General features: G+C 42.9%; 1 protein-coding gene across 2 annotated transcripts in view; it reads right to left on the bottom strand.

Moving 5' to 3' along the window:
* RASGRP1 (RAS guanyl releasing protein 1) overlaps positions 1–16,671 on the bottom strand; it is a 204,013-nt gene that overhangs the window by 29,502 nt on the left and 157,840 nt on the right. For both annotated transcript variants that reach the window (XM_059913669.1, XM_059913668.1), the window contains exons 3-6: positions 15,632–15,737; positions 6,460–6,522; positions 5,393–5,524; positions 3,308–3,461 (exon numbers count right to left, since the gene is read on the bottom strand). In XM_059913669.1, the coding sequence (XP_059769652.1) occupies positions 3,308–3,461; positions 5,393–5,524; positions 6,460–6,522; positions 15,632–15,737 (455 nt within the window). The remainder of the gene's footprint in view (positions 1–3,307; positions 3,462–5,392; positions 5,525–6,459; positions 6,523–15,631; positions 15,738–16,671) is intronic.

The raw sequence follows: 16,671 nt of genomic DNA, 5'->3' as shown, positions 1-16,671 counted from the left end.
ATTCTAAAGAATACAGTGTACAAGAAAAATCTCAGCGGCTTCCCTGGTGGCGCAGTGGTTAAGAATCTGCCTGCCAATGCAGAGGACAAAGGTTCAAGCCCTGGTTGAGGAAGATCCCACATGCCACGGAGCAACTAAGCCCGTGAGCCAGAACTACTGAGCCTGTGCGCCTAGAGCCCGTGCTCCACAGCAAGAGAAGCCACGACAATGAGAAGCCCGCGCACCGCGATGAAGAGTAGCCCCCACTCACTGCAACTAGAGAAAGCCTGCGCACAGAAACGGAGACCCAACACAGCCAAAAATAAATAAATAAATAAATAAATTTATTAAAAAAAAAGAAAAATCTCAGTACTAGTTCCAGCTCTGGTGCTGAAGGGAAAAAAAAAAAGATAATCTCACAAAATCTACTGTGTCACACTCTCTTTTTCTCTCTCTCCTAGCTGTCTTCTTAACTTAAAAATGGGGTAACGTCCTATTTAGGACACGGAATTGTTATTAAGATCAAACATGATCATCTGTGAAAGCACTGTAACTTTTCAAAGTGCTACGTAAGTGTGAGGTGGTGCTAACAGGATATTATTAACCTCATGATCAAACAGACCTATTTGGATTTCCCTCTATTCACCAACTCGAGCAGGGGTGAAGCGAGTGGGGTACATGACACTGGTTAGCTATTATTTGGGGACCACAGCTTCCCATTCACCTGGGCAATGGCATTCACTATGGCTGACAATGAAACAAACAGCAGATGTGAAGCTGGAAATGTCCCAGAAGATCACTGTATAAGTCATGACTGTAGCTACTGTGTCCCTGTCACAAGCAATCCTTTTGCTCAAATAGTATAACAGAGGGAGGAGAGTTTGCTCTGCTCCAATGCTCCCATGGGAGTTTTCGGTGCTGTTCCCCAGCTATTTCCAGCTCTCCATTTCTCAACTCTGCCCTTTGAGATCAGGTGTGACCACATGACACAGTTTAGCCAGGAGAATGTCAGTGGAAGTGACGTGATGACTTTTTTTTTTTTTTTTTGCAGCAACAAGGAAACTGTTTTAATAATGATGTTTATATTAGTAATAGGCACATTCCAGAAATAAAGAAAAATCCTCTCGCTGGGATTGTATTGGAACGAATGCTTTTCAGGGAAATTCTTTTAGGAAGTTGAGCACACTATCATTTCACACACTAAAGATCTTTAGATATTTAGGAGTTGCTGATAGACGTGACGACTTTTGAGATAGAAGAGCCAGTGAATGATTGGCTATGTTGCCTTTCCAGGCTGCAGAGATCGTGAAGATCCATGTCAAGATGAAGCCTCCCACACCCAGGCTCTGAGCACCTGTGGTCAGCTGAGGCCCCTGGTCAGACGTGTAGCAGGAGTGAAAAATAAACTTTTGCTTTGTTAGGCCACTGAGATTGGGTGGGAAGGGTTGAGGGGGTTGTTATCAGTGTACATACCTTAGCCCTGCCTGACTAGTAATACACTGATGAGAAGATCTCATAACCTAAATAAAACGAATGCAAATTAACTGAGCCCCACTTTTCTGTGCTGTGTTTGCTGATAGGTGGAAAAATATGAGTAGAACAAACCTACTCCTTAAGAGAGACATATACAGCACAAATCTTACTGGTTCTAAGAAAAAGTTCCCCTGATTCATTCCAGTGGATACATTTATATACCCCTCCCATTCTAAATGTAACATATTGAATCCACTTGTTTTTTAAAAGAATTATCTCAGTATAATTCTTCCCCCCTCCAAAGTATTATAATAATAAGCAGAAAATATCAAATGCCACTCAATTCATAGCAGAGATAAATTTCCCTCCCACCCTACGTGGGGAAAAGTGTTTAGAACTGTGTAGGGAAAACAAAAAGATCCCCCCAAAAGTCTTCTTCTATGGGGCGACCGTGACCTTCAAAAGAAATAAGGTTCAAGCTGACGCCTTCATTTGCAGCTAGAACCCTGCACCGACACTGGGGGGGCACTGGTGCAGAGGCCTTGTTCTGTACTAACTCTTCCCTTCCACCTCCACTGATCTGAGCCCTGGCAGGGAGCAGACGTCCCACAGGCCTGACAGAGCAGTCCTACCAATTGGGCCCCAGTACAGCTCAGATTTCCAGTGTGATAAATGGCTCTTTTCAGTGTCCTTCCCCCGTGACAGGAGAGGCACTGCCAAATGGAAACCCTCCAGGGGGAGCGTTCCAATTGGGGCCTGTGGTTCTGTCTGAGGGGAGCCAGTGAGGAGACTGGAGGTCCCCGTGCAGATGAATGCTTGGAGACGTATTTCCAAATTGGGCTGGAGGGGGCGGGGAGGTTCCTGGCTGATTGGCAAAATAGCTGTGTGAAAACAGGGAGGCTGTCAACATTATGGGAGAAAAGCTATAATAACCCCTGTAACCTGGTTTGCAGCTCTCCTTCCAAACACAAGCAGCCTCAATAAATTGGTGCTGAGTGACCGAGAGAGGCTTGTGATCCTGGTCTCAGCTCTGACTCTAATAAACTGTGTGATCTGGTCCAAGCCACCCCTGGGCCTCCATCACCTCATCAGGGAACAGGTGCATCTAAGAAATGCATCCAGCAACTAGTAGTCTCTGCTTTTAGAGCAAAGCTGAAAACTCTATCTTTCCATAGCGCTGGGGGCTGAGTGGAGTCATTTCTCAGGAAATCACATCGGCCAGTGAGGCTCTGTTGGCAAGTTCTCTTGTATGGAGCCGGTGTTCTTTGGTATCACACATGGAGTTTCAGTGAGCAAGGTTTGGGTCAGCAGAGTTTCTCTCTAGAATCAGGGGTGACTGCTGGGCCATGTCAGCACCACCTCAAGGGTTTAGGTAAATTCTGGGCTGGACCAGTAGCATCTGATTTATTTTGAGATTCCCCACAGCCATCCAAAGCCTATTCTAGAATGAATTCAAGTCCTCTTACAGGACTTACCCTCATTTTTTTGGAGGAAAATTAAAAAAAACATTCTGGAAGCCTCATGATTATCAGGAGTAAAATGTGTGTGTGTGTGTATGCACATGCATGCCGTGTGTACACTCACGTGTGCAGGGTATCATGTGTGCCCACAGTATTGCCACTTGAGCGAGTGGTGGGTTGGGTGAGATGGGCTTGGAGGATGGGAGCGTGGAGCAGAGCTGAAGCAGCAAATAAGGCAGCGTGTCCTGACTTTCCCAACGGCACAAAGTCTGATGGGAAAGCCTACCAGCGCTGAGGGGGCCTCTAGGGTTAGGAGGTGGATGGCCTGTTGAATGCCTCTGCTTGTTTTCAGAGATATCCCAGGGAAGCTTTTCTCCGGCCCCTCAGGTACATACAGATATCCTCCGGAAGGACTTGAACTCCAGGTAGGTAAGGTGCTCGGAGAGCTCTTCTGGTTCCAGATGGTCAAAGAGCAGGGAGACTTTCCGTTTCTTGCTGGTGTTCGATTTTATCCTTTGAGTCAGTTTCCTGGACCAGTCACGGGCATTGCTTTTGTGGGTAAAAACGAAAGGGAGAAGACAGGGAAGAAGAATAAATCAAAATTGCCTTTTAATGCAAATAAATCCATTAACCCTTCCCACAAGACTATGCAAAGCACCGTTACCTAACTTTCCTTGGTCAGAACAATGCATTAACAGTTTCCCCACATCAGTTTTTCCTATGGTGGCGACTAGGAAGCTCTGATGGTTTTCCTTGAGCCTTCTGAACGTGCCATGGGAACTGGGTAAGATGCATTTGTCTTAAGTCTGCGGGAAGGACGGAGTCTCGGGCACTGTTCACAGTGTCCTGGCTCCTCTGTGTAGCCCTGGCAGGTCTGCTCTCTCCAGGCCTTCTGTGTGTTCCCTCATCTCACGAGGGTGACGGGGACTCTATGTGGTTGGAAATCTCAAGGGAGTGGGGCAGTTTTCGTGCCGGAAGAGCACAGAGAGCCACAGAGAGGAGATGCCATGCTGGAGAGTCACGTGTAGGAACAGGTGGTCACTCTGGGCAGACTTGTGGCATTTTCCTCAAATGTCCCCAGCCACTGAAATGACCAAGGAAGCCTAGCTAACCCTAGAGTTAGCCCCACACACATTTTCTTGTAATCAATCCATGTGTTTCTTCTTCAGTCTCAATTTCCTACACTAAGGAAGCAAAGAGAAAGGTAGCAGGTTGCAGATCTGTGTTTCCCAAACCTGTATTCCTGAGAACCTTGTCTCTTGACAAAAGGGTTCTGTGGTCAAATGAGTTTGGGAAATGCTACAAATTCTGCAGCCCCCTGAGCCAAAGAGCATATTACAGACTCTGAGATGCATTGCAAAAAGGAAGTTCAACTCTCTATTTCTCAAGTATATCTGGTCGGGCAATATCCCACTGACTAAATTCCTAAAGAATATACCGTGGAAAATACTGGTAGAGGAAAGTCAGCTAGGGGTGTATTGGGATAAGGAAATCAGGGTTTGAGAACTGCCCTGGGCCCTGTGTGCTGCATTTAAAAAATGAAGACATTGTTACTGCAGAACCTTCTTTTATCTCTCAAGTTATTATAATTATAAGCAAAGAAGTACAGAGAGTCCAACCTGCTATGTAGATTTAACTGGGACTCTGACATGTGATTTGGAAATCATGTCCACATGGCCACGGCACAGGGCACTGAGGGCTCTCCCAGTCCAGATTCTGCTCTGCCGTTAACTCAGCTAGCTGTGTGACCCCAGACAAGCAAGTCTTGCTGAGCCTCAGTTTCCCAGGACGTTGGATAAAATCATCTTGAAAATATGTTTCAGTCCTAGAATTCTATGTCCTAGGGATCTGTATTATTCTAAAACAAAGGGGCCACATTGTGGAAACCTTAGCATATGATGAGTGTACGCTCCTCTCCCCAGATTAGGACAGGCGTTCATTTTTCCAGAGTGGGACCATCTCATAAAGAAGAAATCCAAGGAATAATATGCAACACTCCTGAGATCCTTTCCATCTCTGCATAGGTCTAAGTGTCTCTTGCAGAACTTTCTGGCCTACCGAATATGTTATAAACCCTCTGCTCGGTCCATTTTCCAGCAGTCCCTTACCCATTTATAAGTGCAGGGGCCCTCCGGGCATTAGCTGCTGAAGAGGCACCAATTTAGTCACCACACTTTCAGTTTCTTGGGACTTATATAAATTTTAGTCAATATCTGGCTAGCTGATTTCTTGTTCACTGAGACTTCTTTTTTCCTACTCTTGGATAGTAGTCACGTACAGCGTTATCACCAGGGGGCTTCTCTGCTTTCCTGCTACATGTCAAGCTTTTCTCTTTCATGAGGCCATTTGAACCTGCCTGAGGGCTTCCTAGGGTGGGTAGAGCAGACGTCACAGCGGGACACAGAGCCTTGCTGAGCGGCCTGGGTTGTATTACAGGAGGGAGGTGGTTTCAAAAGAGGCGTCAAAACCGCGACACTCACATTTGAGTTGTGTCAATCAGGCGGCAGTGCAGCTCCTGGCCGTTAGCTTTCACCAGTTCCTGAAACTCTTCCATAGTGCTTGCCAAGCTGGCATCCATTTTAAACATGATCCAGAATTCTGTTATCCAATACCTACATGGTGGGATTTAAAAAAACACAAGCCAAAACTGAAGCCAAGGACTCACATTGTGGTGGGTTCTTCCCGCAAAAAGGATTCAGAAAAAGACAGGGGCTGGTTTGTTCTATATTCCTGGGAATATAGAATCTATATTCTCTATACAGAATATAAGGAGCTGGAGTGGGGGTGGGGGGAAAGAGAAGAAAACCACCCACTGACAATCCTCTGCGCCCCACATATTAAAGGCTATGCTATGATGAGGTGAATCATAATGAAAGAAGCCACTGCAAAGATTTAGGCACAACCATGTGTATCAGAGAGAATGATAAATAAGACAATGGCAGACAAACCAAACGTCCAAAGATTGGACAATGCATCTTTAAATTACACTTTATTATACCTCAGGATATTATATGGCCATTAAAAATGTTTATAAAAAGTTTTTAATGACTAGAGAAGATTCCTGTGATTTAAAGTGAAAACTACGGGATACAAAACTTTGTATGTATTTTGATCTCTACTATGTTAAAAAACCTACTTGGAAAGAGACAAGGGAAATATACCAAAATAGGTAGTAGGATATAAGTGATTATTACTATAGTTATATTCTTCTCTATATTTTCAAAGTGCTCTAATATGAGCTACATTACTTTTATACTTAGGAATAAAAACAAACAAAATAACCTTTCCCTTATGTCACTTGATACCAAAATGCTGTAAGGTTGACAAAAACATTGGTATAAAATATTAAGCTCAGGCACATCAGAAAAAACTGACTATGCTCTTTGAGGAATTTCCAGTACTAACAATTGCCCTTTCTGGTCTGCCCAGAGATGTTGTACAGATGGTCAGGAAGGGAAAGGCAGGGAGGACAAGGAAAGAGCTAGAGTCTCTGGCTCTTTCATTTCACCCCACTCCACAAAGTCCCAAATGCATGCAGAAATGTTACCTTACAAAATAGCAGATCTTCAGGCAAAGCCCTGGTGAATTCTTTGCCAAGGCATCCTTATAGGTATGGCTGTGGTTAAGGGAAATGGAAGCCTCTGTTATAGAAACCAAACAACTTTTCATCTTTGGGAGTATTGCTAGAACTACCCTCCTCCAGCCCCGCAAATAGTTTCTTTTAATGTTTCTTCTCTCCCTGGCCATAGGATAAAACCAACTCAATGTGTGCAGCTGTATGCTTATGAAGGACAAAGATGGTGACTTTAGCCCATGCTGAAGTCGCTTATGGAAGAAGGCCACAGCATCTCCTCTGCAGAAGTAGGAAGTCAACAGCACAGCAATGCCCCCGCACAGGTGACCTGTAAGAAGTAAAGACGGGGCAAGTGACCTCTGCCCATGCCCAAGACTAGAAGTCTGCTGGAGACAAGCTAAAAAGAAGAGCTTGTTCTTATCTTTTCAGCAACTGATAAAAAATCTGTGCATTGAATTAGAAGAAAGGGAAGGAATAAATATTCAGATATATTGTAATGATAATCAAGGCAATAATACGAAAATGATAATATATGCCTAGAAAATATCAGTAGATTGATCTTACAGGTTGTAATAGCAAGTCAGAAAAAGCCATGTGAATGATCCAAATACAACTGGAGAGCACATTAAGGATCAATATCATTTGGAATATTCCACGAGAATGATGCCATTCTAAGAACAAGAAAGAATAGCAAAGTTCCACCAAGTTCACGCATCTCTAGAGATATATGGAAAGAATAAGTGTTTACTGTAAAGGTCATAGAAATGCAAAATCCAATCCAGTGATGAACCTGGGTGGTCCTACCCTCTTCCATCAACATACTGAGGAATCAGGCTGTGTGGGCTGTGTGCCCCACAAGACACTGCCCTCTTTCTCCTCTAAAAACCATGTCAAATTAACCACAATCCAGGGCTCCGTGAATTTCAGCAGCGCCCCTGAGAGGAATCCACTGAGCAGCCAGCAGATGTCTCAATTAACTGGGGCTGTGTAGTCTTCTTTCAGTGGCTATGCATATTTTAACCCTTGGAAAACTCAGACTTAAATATAGCAAAGTAAAAAACAGTCCAAATCATATTACTGATTTTTTTATTAGGAAGGGATCTGTGCCTTTTGAAATCTTATATACCTGTAATGTCTAAGAGCATATTAGAATGAGAGTCTTGAAACTTCAATCTGGAATATACAATTAAGGGATTTACACTTGTGATTTTAAATTCAGATCTTATTAAGTTTATGCATAGCTTTGGAACATCTATGGTAATGTTAGCTTTACTGTTTATAATTTTAATTTACTGAAGTTATAAAAACTATTTAGAATTCAGAAAAGCCTCTGAAGGGCTTCCCTGGTGGCGCAGTGGTTGAGAGTCTGCCTGCTAATGCAGGGGACACGGGTTCGAGCCCTGGTCTGGGAAGATCCCACATGCCGCGGAGCAACTAGGCCCGTGAGCCACAACTACTGAGCCTGCGCGTCTGGAGCCTGTGCCCCGCAACGGGAGGGGCCGCGATAGTGAAAGGCCCGCGCACCGCGATGAAGAGCGGTACCCGCACCGCGATGAAGAGTGGCCCCCGCTTGCCGCAACTAGAGAAAGCCCTCGCACGAACCGAAGACCCAACACAGCCAAAAATAAAAATAAATAAATAAAGTAGCTATAAAAAAAAAAAAAAAAAAAAAAAAAAAAGAAAAGCCTCTGAAGTATTTAAAAAATCTAAAATATAAGATTTAAAATTACAAGTACATACCTATCAATAATTACTTTAAATGTAAATGGACTAAATGTTTCAATCAAAAGACATGGAGTGGCTGAATGGATACAAAACCAAGATCCATATGTATGCTGCCTACAAGACATGCACTTCAGATCTAAATAGTTAGACTCTTCAAGAAAAAAAACGGGAGAGGGCCCAAATCAATAAAATCAGAAATAAAAAAGAAGTTACAATCAATACCACAGAAATACAAAAGAATGTTAAGAGATTGCTATAAACAGTTACATGCCAATAAAATGGACAACCCAGAAGAAAGGTACAAATTCCTAGACATGTACAATCTTCCAAGACTGAGCCAGGAAGAAATAGAAAATATGAGCAGACCAATTATCAATAATGAAATTGAATCAGTAATTAAAAAAAAAAAAAAAAAACTCTCAGCAAACAAAAGTCCAGGACCAGATGGCTTCACAGGTGAATTCTACCAAACATTCAGAAAAGAGTAAACACCTATCAAACTATTCTAAAAAACTGCAGAAGAAGGAACACTTCCTAACTCATTCTATGAGGCCAGCATCACCCTGATACTAAAACCAGGCAAGGACATCACAAAAAAAGAAAATTACAGGCTAATATCAGTGATAAAAATATGATGAACATAAGATTCAAAAATTCTCAATAAAATATTAGCAAACCAAATACAACAATATATTAAAAGAATTATACACCATGATCAAGTGGAATTTATCCAATGAATGCAAGGATAGTTTAATATCCACAAATCAGTCAGTGGGATATACCTCATTGACAAATTGAAGAATAAAATATATAAATAAAGAATAAAAATCATATGATCATCTCAATAGATACAGAAAAAGGATTTGAGAAAATTCAACAACAATTTATGATTAAAAAAAACTTTCCATGAAGATGTATAGAGGGAACATACCTCAACTTAGTAAAGGCCATATATTATAAGCCCACAGCTAACATCATACTCAATGGTGAAAAGCTGAAAGAATTTCCTCTACGATCAGGAACAAGACAAGGATGCCCACTCTCACCACTTTTATTCCTAGCCAGAGCAATCAGACAAGAAAAAGAAATGAATCCAAATTGGAAAAGAAGAAGGAAAACTGTTACTGTTTGAAGATGACATGATACTATACATAGAAAATCCTAAAGATACCACCAAAATACTACCAGAGTTCATCAAAATTCAGTAAAGTTGCAGGGTACAAAATTAATATATAAAAATCTGTTGCATTTCTATATACTAACAAGGAACTATCAGAAAGAGAAATTAAGAAAACAATCCCATTTAAATCACATCTAAAAGGATAGAATATCCAGGAATAAATCCAACTATGTAAGTAAAAGACCCAGTGTCTTAAGAAAACTTTAAGACACTGATGAAAAAAATTGAAGATGACAGAACAGATGGAAAGATATACCATATTCATGGATTAGAAGAATATTGTTAAAATGACCATATTACCCAAGGCAACCTACAGATTCAATGCAATCCTATCAAAATACCAATGGCATTTTTCACAGAACTAAAAGAAATAATTCTAAAATTCTATCGAAAGAAAAGTCCCCAAATAGCCAAAACAATCTTGAGAAAGAAGAACAGAGCTGGAGGTATCACACTCCCAGACTTCAGACTATACTACAAAGCTACAGTCATCAAAACTGTATGGTTCTGGCACAAAAACAAACAAGTAGCTCAATGGAACAGAATAAAGAGCCCAGAAATTAACCCACACACTTATGATTAATTAATCTAAAACAAAGGAGGCAAGAATATACAATGGAGAAAAGACAGTCTCTTAAATAAATGGTATTGCGGAAACTGGACAGTTACATGCAAAAGAATCAAACTGGACTATGCTGTCACACTATGCACAAAAATGAATTCAAAACTGATTACGAACATAAATGTAAGACCTGAAACCATAAAACTTATAGAAGAAAACATAGGCATATGATCTTTGACATCAGTCTCCATAACACTGTTTTTGGATATGTCTCCTCAGGCAAGGGAAACAAAAGCAAAAATAAACAAATAGGACTAGGGCTTCCCTGATGGCACAGTGGTTAAGAATCTGCCTGCCAGTGCAGGGGACACAGGTTCGAGCCCTGGGCCAGGAAGATCCCACATGCTGTGGAGAAACTAAGCCTGTGTGCCACAACTACTGAGCCTGCACTCTAGAGCCCACGAGCCACAACTATTGAGCCTGTGTGCCACAACTACTGAAGTCTGCTCACCTAGAGCCCATGCTCCACAACAAGAGAAGCCACTGTAATGAGAAGCCTGCACACCGCAACGAAGAGAAGCCCCGCTCACTGCAACTAGAGAAAGCCTGTGCGCAGCAACGAAGACCCAACGCAGCCAAAAATAAATAAATAAATAAATAAATTTATTAAAAAAACCAAATGGGACTATATCAAACTAAAGCTTTCGCACAGTGAAGGAAAAGAAACCATCAACAAAATGAAAAGGCCACCTACTAAATGGTGAAGATATCTGCAAATGATATACCCAATAAGGGGTTAATATCCAAAACATAGAAAGAACTCATACAACTCAACATCAAAAAACCAACCTGATTAAAAAACTGGCAGAGGATCTGCATATACATTTTCCCCAAGGAAGACAAATGGCCAAAAGCCACATGAGAAGATGCTCAACATTACTAATCATCAGGAAAATGCAAATCAAAACCACAATGAGGTATCACCTCACACTTGTTAGAATGGCTGTTATCAAAAAGACAACAAATGAAAAGTGTTGGTGAAGATGTGGAGAAAACAGAACCCTAGCACACTGTTGCTGGGAACATAAATTGGTACAGCCACTATGGAAAACAGTATGGAGGTTCCTCAAAAAATTAAAAATAGAACTACCATATGGTCCAGAATTTCCACTCCTGCGTATTTATCTGAAGAAAACAAAAACACTAATTAGAAGAGATATATGCAGCCATGTGTTCAATGCAGCATTATTCACAATAGCTAAGATATGGAAGCAACCTAAGTGTCCATCAAGAGACAAAAGGATAAAGAAGATGTGGTACACACACACACACACACACACACACACACAAATGGAATATTACTCAGCCATAAAAAAGAATGAAATCTTGCCATTTGAGACAACATGGATAGACCCAGAGGGTACATGCTAAGTGAAGTAAGTCAGACAGAGAAAGACAAATACTGTGTGATTTTATTTATATGTAGAATCTAAAAAAACAAATGCACAAACATAACAAAACAGAGTTATAGGTACAGAGAACAAACAGGTGTTTGCCAGAGGGGAGGGAAGTAGGGGGAAGAAAGAAATAAGTGAGGAAGATTAAGAGGTACAAACTTCCATTTGCAAAATAAATGAGACATGGGTAAGAAATGCACCGTATGGGGAATACAGTTAATAACTATGTAATATCTTTGTAGGGTGACATATCCGTAACTAGACTTATTGTGGTGACCAGTTTGACATGTATAGACATATCAAATCACTGTTATGTAACAGAAACTAACATAGTGTTGTAGGTTAATTATACTTCAAAAACGGGCAAAGAAACAACAAACATAGAAAAATAGATCAGATTTGTGGTTACCAGAGGTAGGGGATGGGAAAAGGGGGGATTGTATGAAGGCAGTCAAAAGATACAAACTTATAAGATCAATAAGTACTAGGGACGTAATGTACAACATGATAAAAATATAATTAACACTGCTCGATGTTATACATGAAAGTTGCTAAGAGGGAAAATTCTAAGTTCTCATCACAAGAAAAGAAATTTAAATTTCTTTAATTTTGTATCTATATGAGATGATAGATGTTCACTAAACTTATCATGAATCATGGTTCAAACCTTAAACTTACACAGTATTTTATGTCGGTTATATCTCAATAAAACTGGAAGAAGAAATAAAATTCATAAGTGTAGTTTAAAACCATTATTCCAATTAACCAAACATTTTTCAAGTTTCCTTAAAAGTGCTTGGTGGGACATTCTAGACTTATAGGAAGAACAGTAAGATTTGCAAGCTAAACTTGAACCCCTAAAGAAAAACTATGGCTGTGAAATTTGTACGTTTCATAAAATGACTTTAACTTAAAAAACCTAAATTTTGATAGATTTACTGTTATAAAATCTGTCCCTGCGAGCATCAAAGTCAAACAGAAACACAAGACGCAAAACCACACACACACACACACACACACACCAACAAAGGTAATCAATCCAAAACATAAGCCTAGGCAACTGGCAAATTTCATGAAGTGAATGGTTCCAATGCCTGCCTTTCTTTGGACATAAATGGGAGGAGTGAGAATGACATGAATTTACATTTCTTTATGCCACATGGGTAAGAAAATGCATCCCTTCGGTGCAAAGAGATTCAAGCATAAGGCACATTCTAGATAAATACGTCTTAGAGTCTATATTTTTATTATTTGATCCAGTTGTTGAAATTTTTAACTTCTTCCTTATTAATGAGGAAGGCACAAAAAAAAACCCCACTTTTCTTTTAAAACAACTGGGTGGACATAAGAATCAACACGGTGCCTTTTATCGTGGAGTTTATCTTCCTTCTGTTTGCTCCCTCTCCTTCTCTTCACACGTCTGTTCCCCAGTGCACAGTGCCAGATGCCATGTGTGGGGCAGGATCTGTGAACCCACTGAGTCTCCATGTGAGGGCTGAGCCTGTGGGCACGCAGATGCCATCCAGGAGGGCAGAGCCTCCCAAGGTCGCAGAGCCCTTGTGCCACAGCGGAGGCAGCCTCGAGCGAGGCAGGCACTGCTTTCTCACGTGAGGAGATGAAGCAAACAGCAGCACACGCAGGCCAGTAATCAGGGGCTCAGGCATCTGCTGACCTGGGGTAATCGTCATTGTTTGCTGGAAGCTTCAGGCTCCACATCTCCATAGGCAGTGCTGTGGCCATGAAGTACCAGGACAGTTCTGGCTGTACTTCTCAGGCATCTGAACTATTCAAAGCATGTTGTTAACTTTTTTTCCTCTCTCTCTTTTAACAATGGAAAAACAGGAAACAAAAGGAAGCCATCCGAGCTTCTTTAACTGACAGGTAAAAGGAGCCACTCCAGTCTGGTATGTTGAGACGTTCACCGTGGAGGGGAAAGGGTTTCTGAGAGAGCTGAGGATGGAGCAGGAGTGGCACACTGGGCCAGCGTGTGGAGGGCCATTTCCTGGCAACCGAGGACCTGCCATTACCCTCTATTTGCAGAGGCTCTGGAGCATGGCCTGCCTGATTCGCTTCTCAGGAAAGTAACTGCAGAGGTGGATAAACGAGGGAGAGGGTGGCTGTGCAGATGAGAAGCCCAGGATGGGACAGAGGCTGGGGAGAGAGACCGTGAGGGCCCACACGAAGGCAGAGGCATGGGAACGGATAGAAGAGAAAGAGTCACTTCTGACGCAGGAACCCTGAGATTGGGTGACGGACTCTGTAGGAGGTGAAAGGCAGGGAGGATTGTGAGCGCTTTGATGTTGCCGCTTTAAGACCATCGGATGGGCAGCAATACCATGAACTGAAACTGAAAATACAGGTGTCAAAGCAGAACTCATAGTAGTAGTAGTTGAGGTGGTGAGTTAATGAGTTACATTTTAAGCATATTAAGATTGCAGTGTCTGCAGGACAAAGTGGTCCGTTAAAAAAAAAAAAAAAAGGTTTGGGTTAGAGAAATATGGACTTGAAAGACCTCAGAGGAATGGTGGTGGAAATCCTGGTGGGAAATCACCCAGGGGAAGTGCAGTGAGAAGAAACCAGGATGTTATCCCCATCTCGAGGAGGTACGCAAAGAAGAGGCTGGATGGAGAGGTGGAGGAAGGCAGCCCAGGAGGAGGGAGAGCCGGGAAGGCGCAGTTCCCGGGGCCCCGGAGGGAGTCTGGAGAGGCAGGGGGTGTCAACAATGCTTCTACATGGAGATCGCTGTAAACAAGGGTGGAAACAAAAGCCACCAGGCTTGGCAGCTAGGAGGTCACTGGTGACATCAGAGGAAAGTCTGAGTACAGGGGTGAAGGCCGCAGTCGGGTTAAGGACCGAGTGGGAGTTGAGCGATGGGAGATAGTGAGTGCGGACTATTTTAAGAAGTCTGTGCATCACATTTCTAACCCTATCAATGGAATGAAGGGGAGGCAGGGTTGAGAGTTTATTTTTAGGTTGGGGAGACTTGAATGTGTTTTAGGCTGAGGGGCAGGTGCCCCTGAAGAGGCAGGGTTTAAAAGGACAGGAGAGAGGGGAGATAACCAAAAGAGAAAGATTCTGTGAGAGTGGGAGGGAGGACGGGGAAGAAGAGGGCTCTGGTTCCACCGTGGGGGCAGGTACCCGGCGGGGCACCAAGACGGGCACCCCAGGTACAGCTCAGTCCTTAGAGCAACAAAATTTTTTCAGCAAGGAGTATTTAATCACTGACCTTGTTTAGAACTGCTGGTACGTGGAGTTAATAAAAAGTAGACCAACTCTTGAGTCTGTTTTATTATGGTTTTAAAATTCTCTGCAGACCAGACATCCAATTATTACCTGCACCTCTCATCACGTGGACCCCTCCCAAGGCTGCACCCTTGGAATGCCACTGAAAACATGTCCTCTGAGATGAGAGGTAAAGGTTTACCAGTCGCTTTAGGGAAGAGATTCAGTCTTTACGGCTTTTATGTTTTTTTCTGTGTGCCATGAGATGAAAAGGGATGGCTGAGGAGAGTGGTAAAGGACGAGAACAGCTACAAAGCATGACTCAGTGCCAGGGACCTGGGCTTCAAGGTGTTAAACAGTCTCAGCCCACGTACAGCCCACAGTGTCATCCGTCATCAGGGAGAGGGAGAAGGCAGCCGTTTTCTCCACCCAACTCCATTCACACCCCAAAAGAAGGTTAGAATCCAGCAGGGTTTGCTTGGCACGTAGCCAGTGCCTCTGCCTGAAGCAAAAAGGCACCAGCAGACTCTCCAGATGCTCTGGCATCAGGAAGCTCTCTTCAGAACCTGGGGAAGGCTGAAGAATTGCACAGGAAAGCCAGAATGCAGTTTATCACTTGAGTCATGCTTGCACCCTTGTCAATTTGCATGGGATGAATATGAATTTTGATTAATCTACAGGAAAAGTATTTTTCACTAGCAAGAACTAACAAAGAAGACTGTGTTTGCATGTTGATTTCTTTGGCCTCTTCCCAGAGCAATCAGCATCAATAACATTGCCTCGCCCAACAGAAGATACACACACATACATATGCGTACATACATATGTACACACACACACATGCACACAGACACGCACACCATTCCCTGAAAGGACGTATGAACCCATTAACCACTCACGGTTATGCCAAGCCAACCAAAGTGAAAGCATCCTTCAAATTTCAAGATACTGCTGAACGAATCCCATTTGGGGACTGCCAGGCACTGTGCTAAAGGATATAGAGTGATAACTTTCTGGAGCAGTTCAGCAGAGGAAATGAGAATTCGGTGCATGGTCAGCATGACTTGCAACAGTTGGTTACTTCGACACAGGTTTCCGTCTGCATCTGAAAACACAAAGAGCAGCTTCTGAGCGAGGCCCCAGAGAGGAATTAGTTACCTGGTGGGACACCTGCCAGCCCCCCATCACTCCCGGTGGAAGACCAGAGTGCGGGCTCTGCAGGCCCAGCGCCCTGCCCCCACTGACTCTGGCACCACACATCCCTCGGTTCTTCGCTTCTCTTTCTCCTCCTGCTGCATTCTCCCCACCCCCAAGTGTCCATTTTGAGGCTCATTAACCACACTGCCGGAAAGGTGGTAGAATCGTGGGGAAAGGATAACGTTTGCACCGGTACATGCGAGTCTCTGTTGAAAGGAGAAGCAGATCCAGGCTTTGTGATGCCTGAAAGGCATATAACGGGGGAAGGAGGAAGTCCTTTCTGGGGTCAGAGGGAAAAAAGTTATAGTCTTAACAGATTACAGTTAAAATACCTTATTCTTGCTAGTTTTACAAAAACATATGACCATATGAATACATTTCTAGGGCTGCCCCATGGCCTTGGAAGGGGGCTCATGCAAATGAGGGGCCCTGAAATGTAAGCTTCCCTAGTTTTATGGGCAATGCGCTCTGGATGGGAATAAAGGAGGAAGACTATGGGCAAACATGACTTTTGGAGATTATGGGTGGGTTACAAGTACCCATGATGATTTGTATCAGAGATCATGGTTAGCTCCTTACTTGGGTTTTCCAAATCCTGCTGGTACCAAATAACAAGATGCATTCCATACAATGGCATTGGGTGCAAAGATTCCCCCTGGAGTGGTTTTCAAAATCTTTTAACATTTACGGCATGAAGTGTTAGGGGCTGTGCTGGTTTTTCACTGCAGATCTAGTCTCTGTCCTTCACCATGGACTGCATCACCAGGCTCCTTGCTAGCCAGCTTCCAGTTGGGTTCAGCCATTGGGATGCATCGGCAAGAGATGGGAGGAGAGAGAAGTAG

Source organism: Balaenoptera ricei, chromosome 2 (genome assembly GCF_028023285.1).
Source record: "Balaenoptera ricei isolate mBalRic1 chromosome 2, mBalRic1.hap2, whole genome shotgun sequence".
NCBI lineage: Eukaryota > Metazoa > Chordata > Mammalia > Artiodactyla > Balaenopteridae > Balaenoptera > Balaenoptera ricei.
This window is presented reverse-complemented; position numbering and strand designations above follow the sequence as displayed.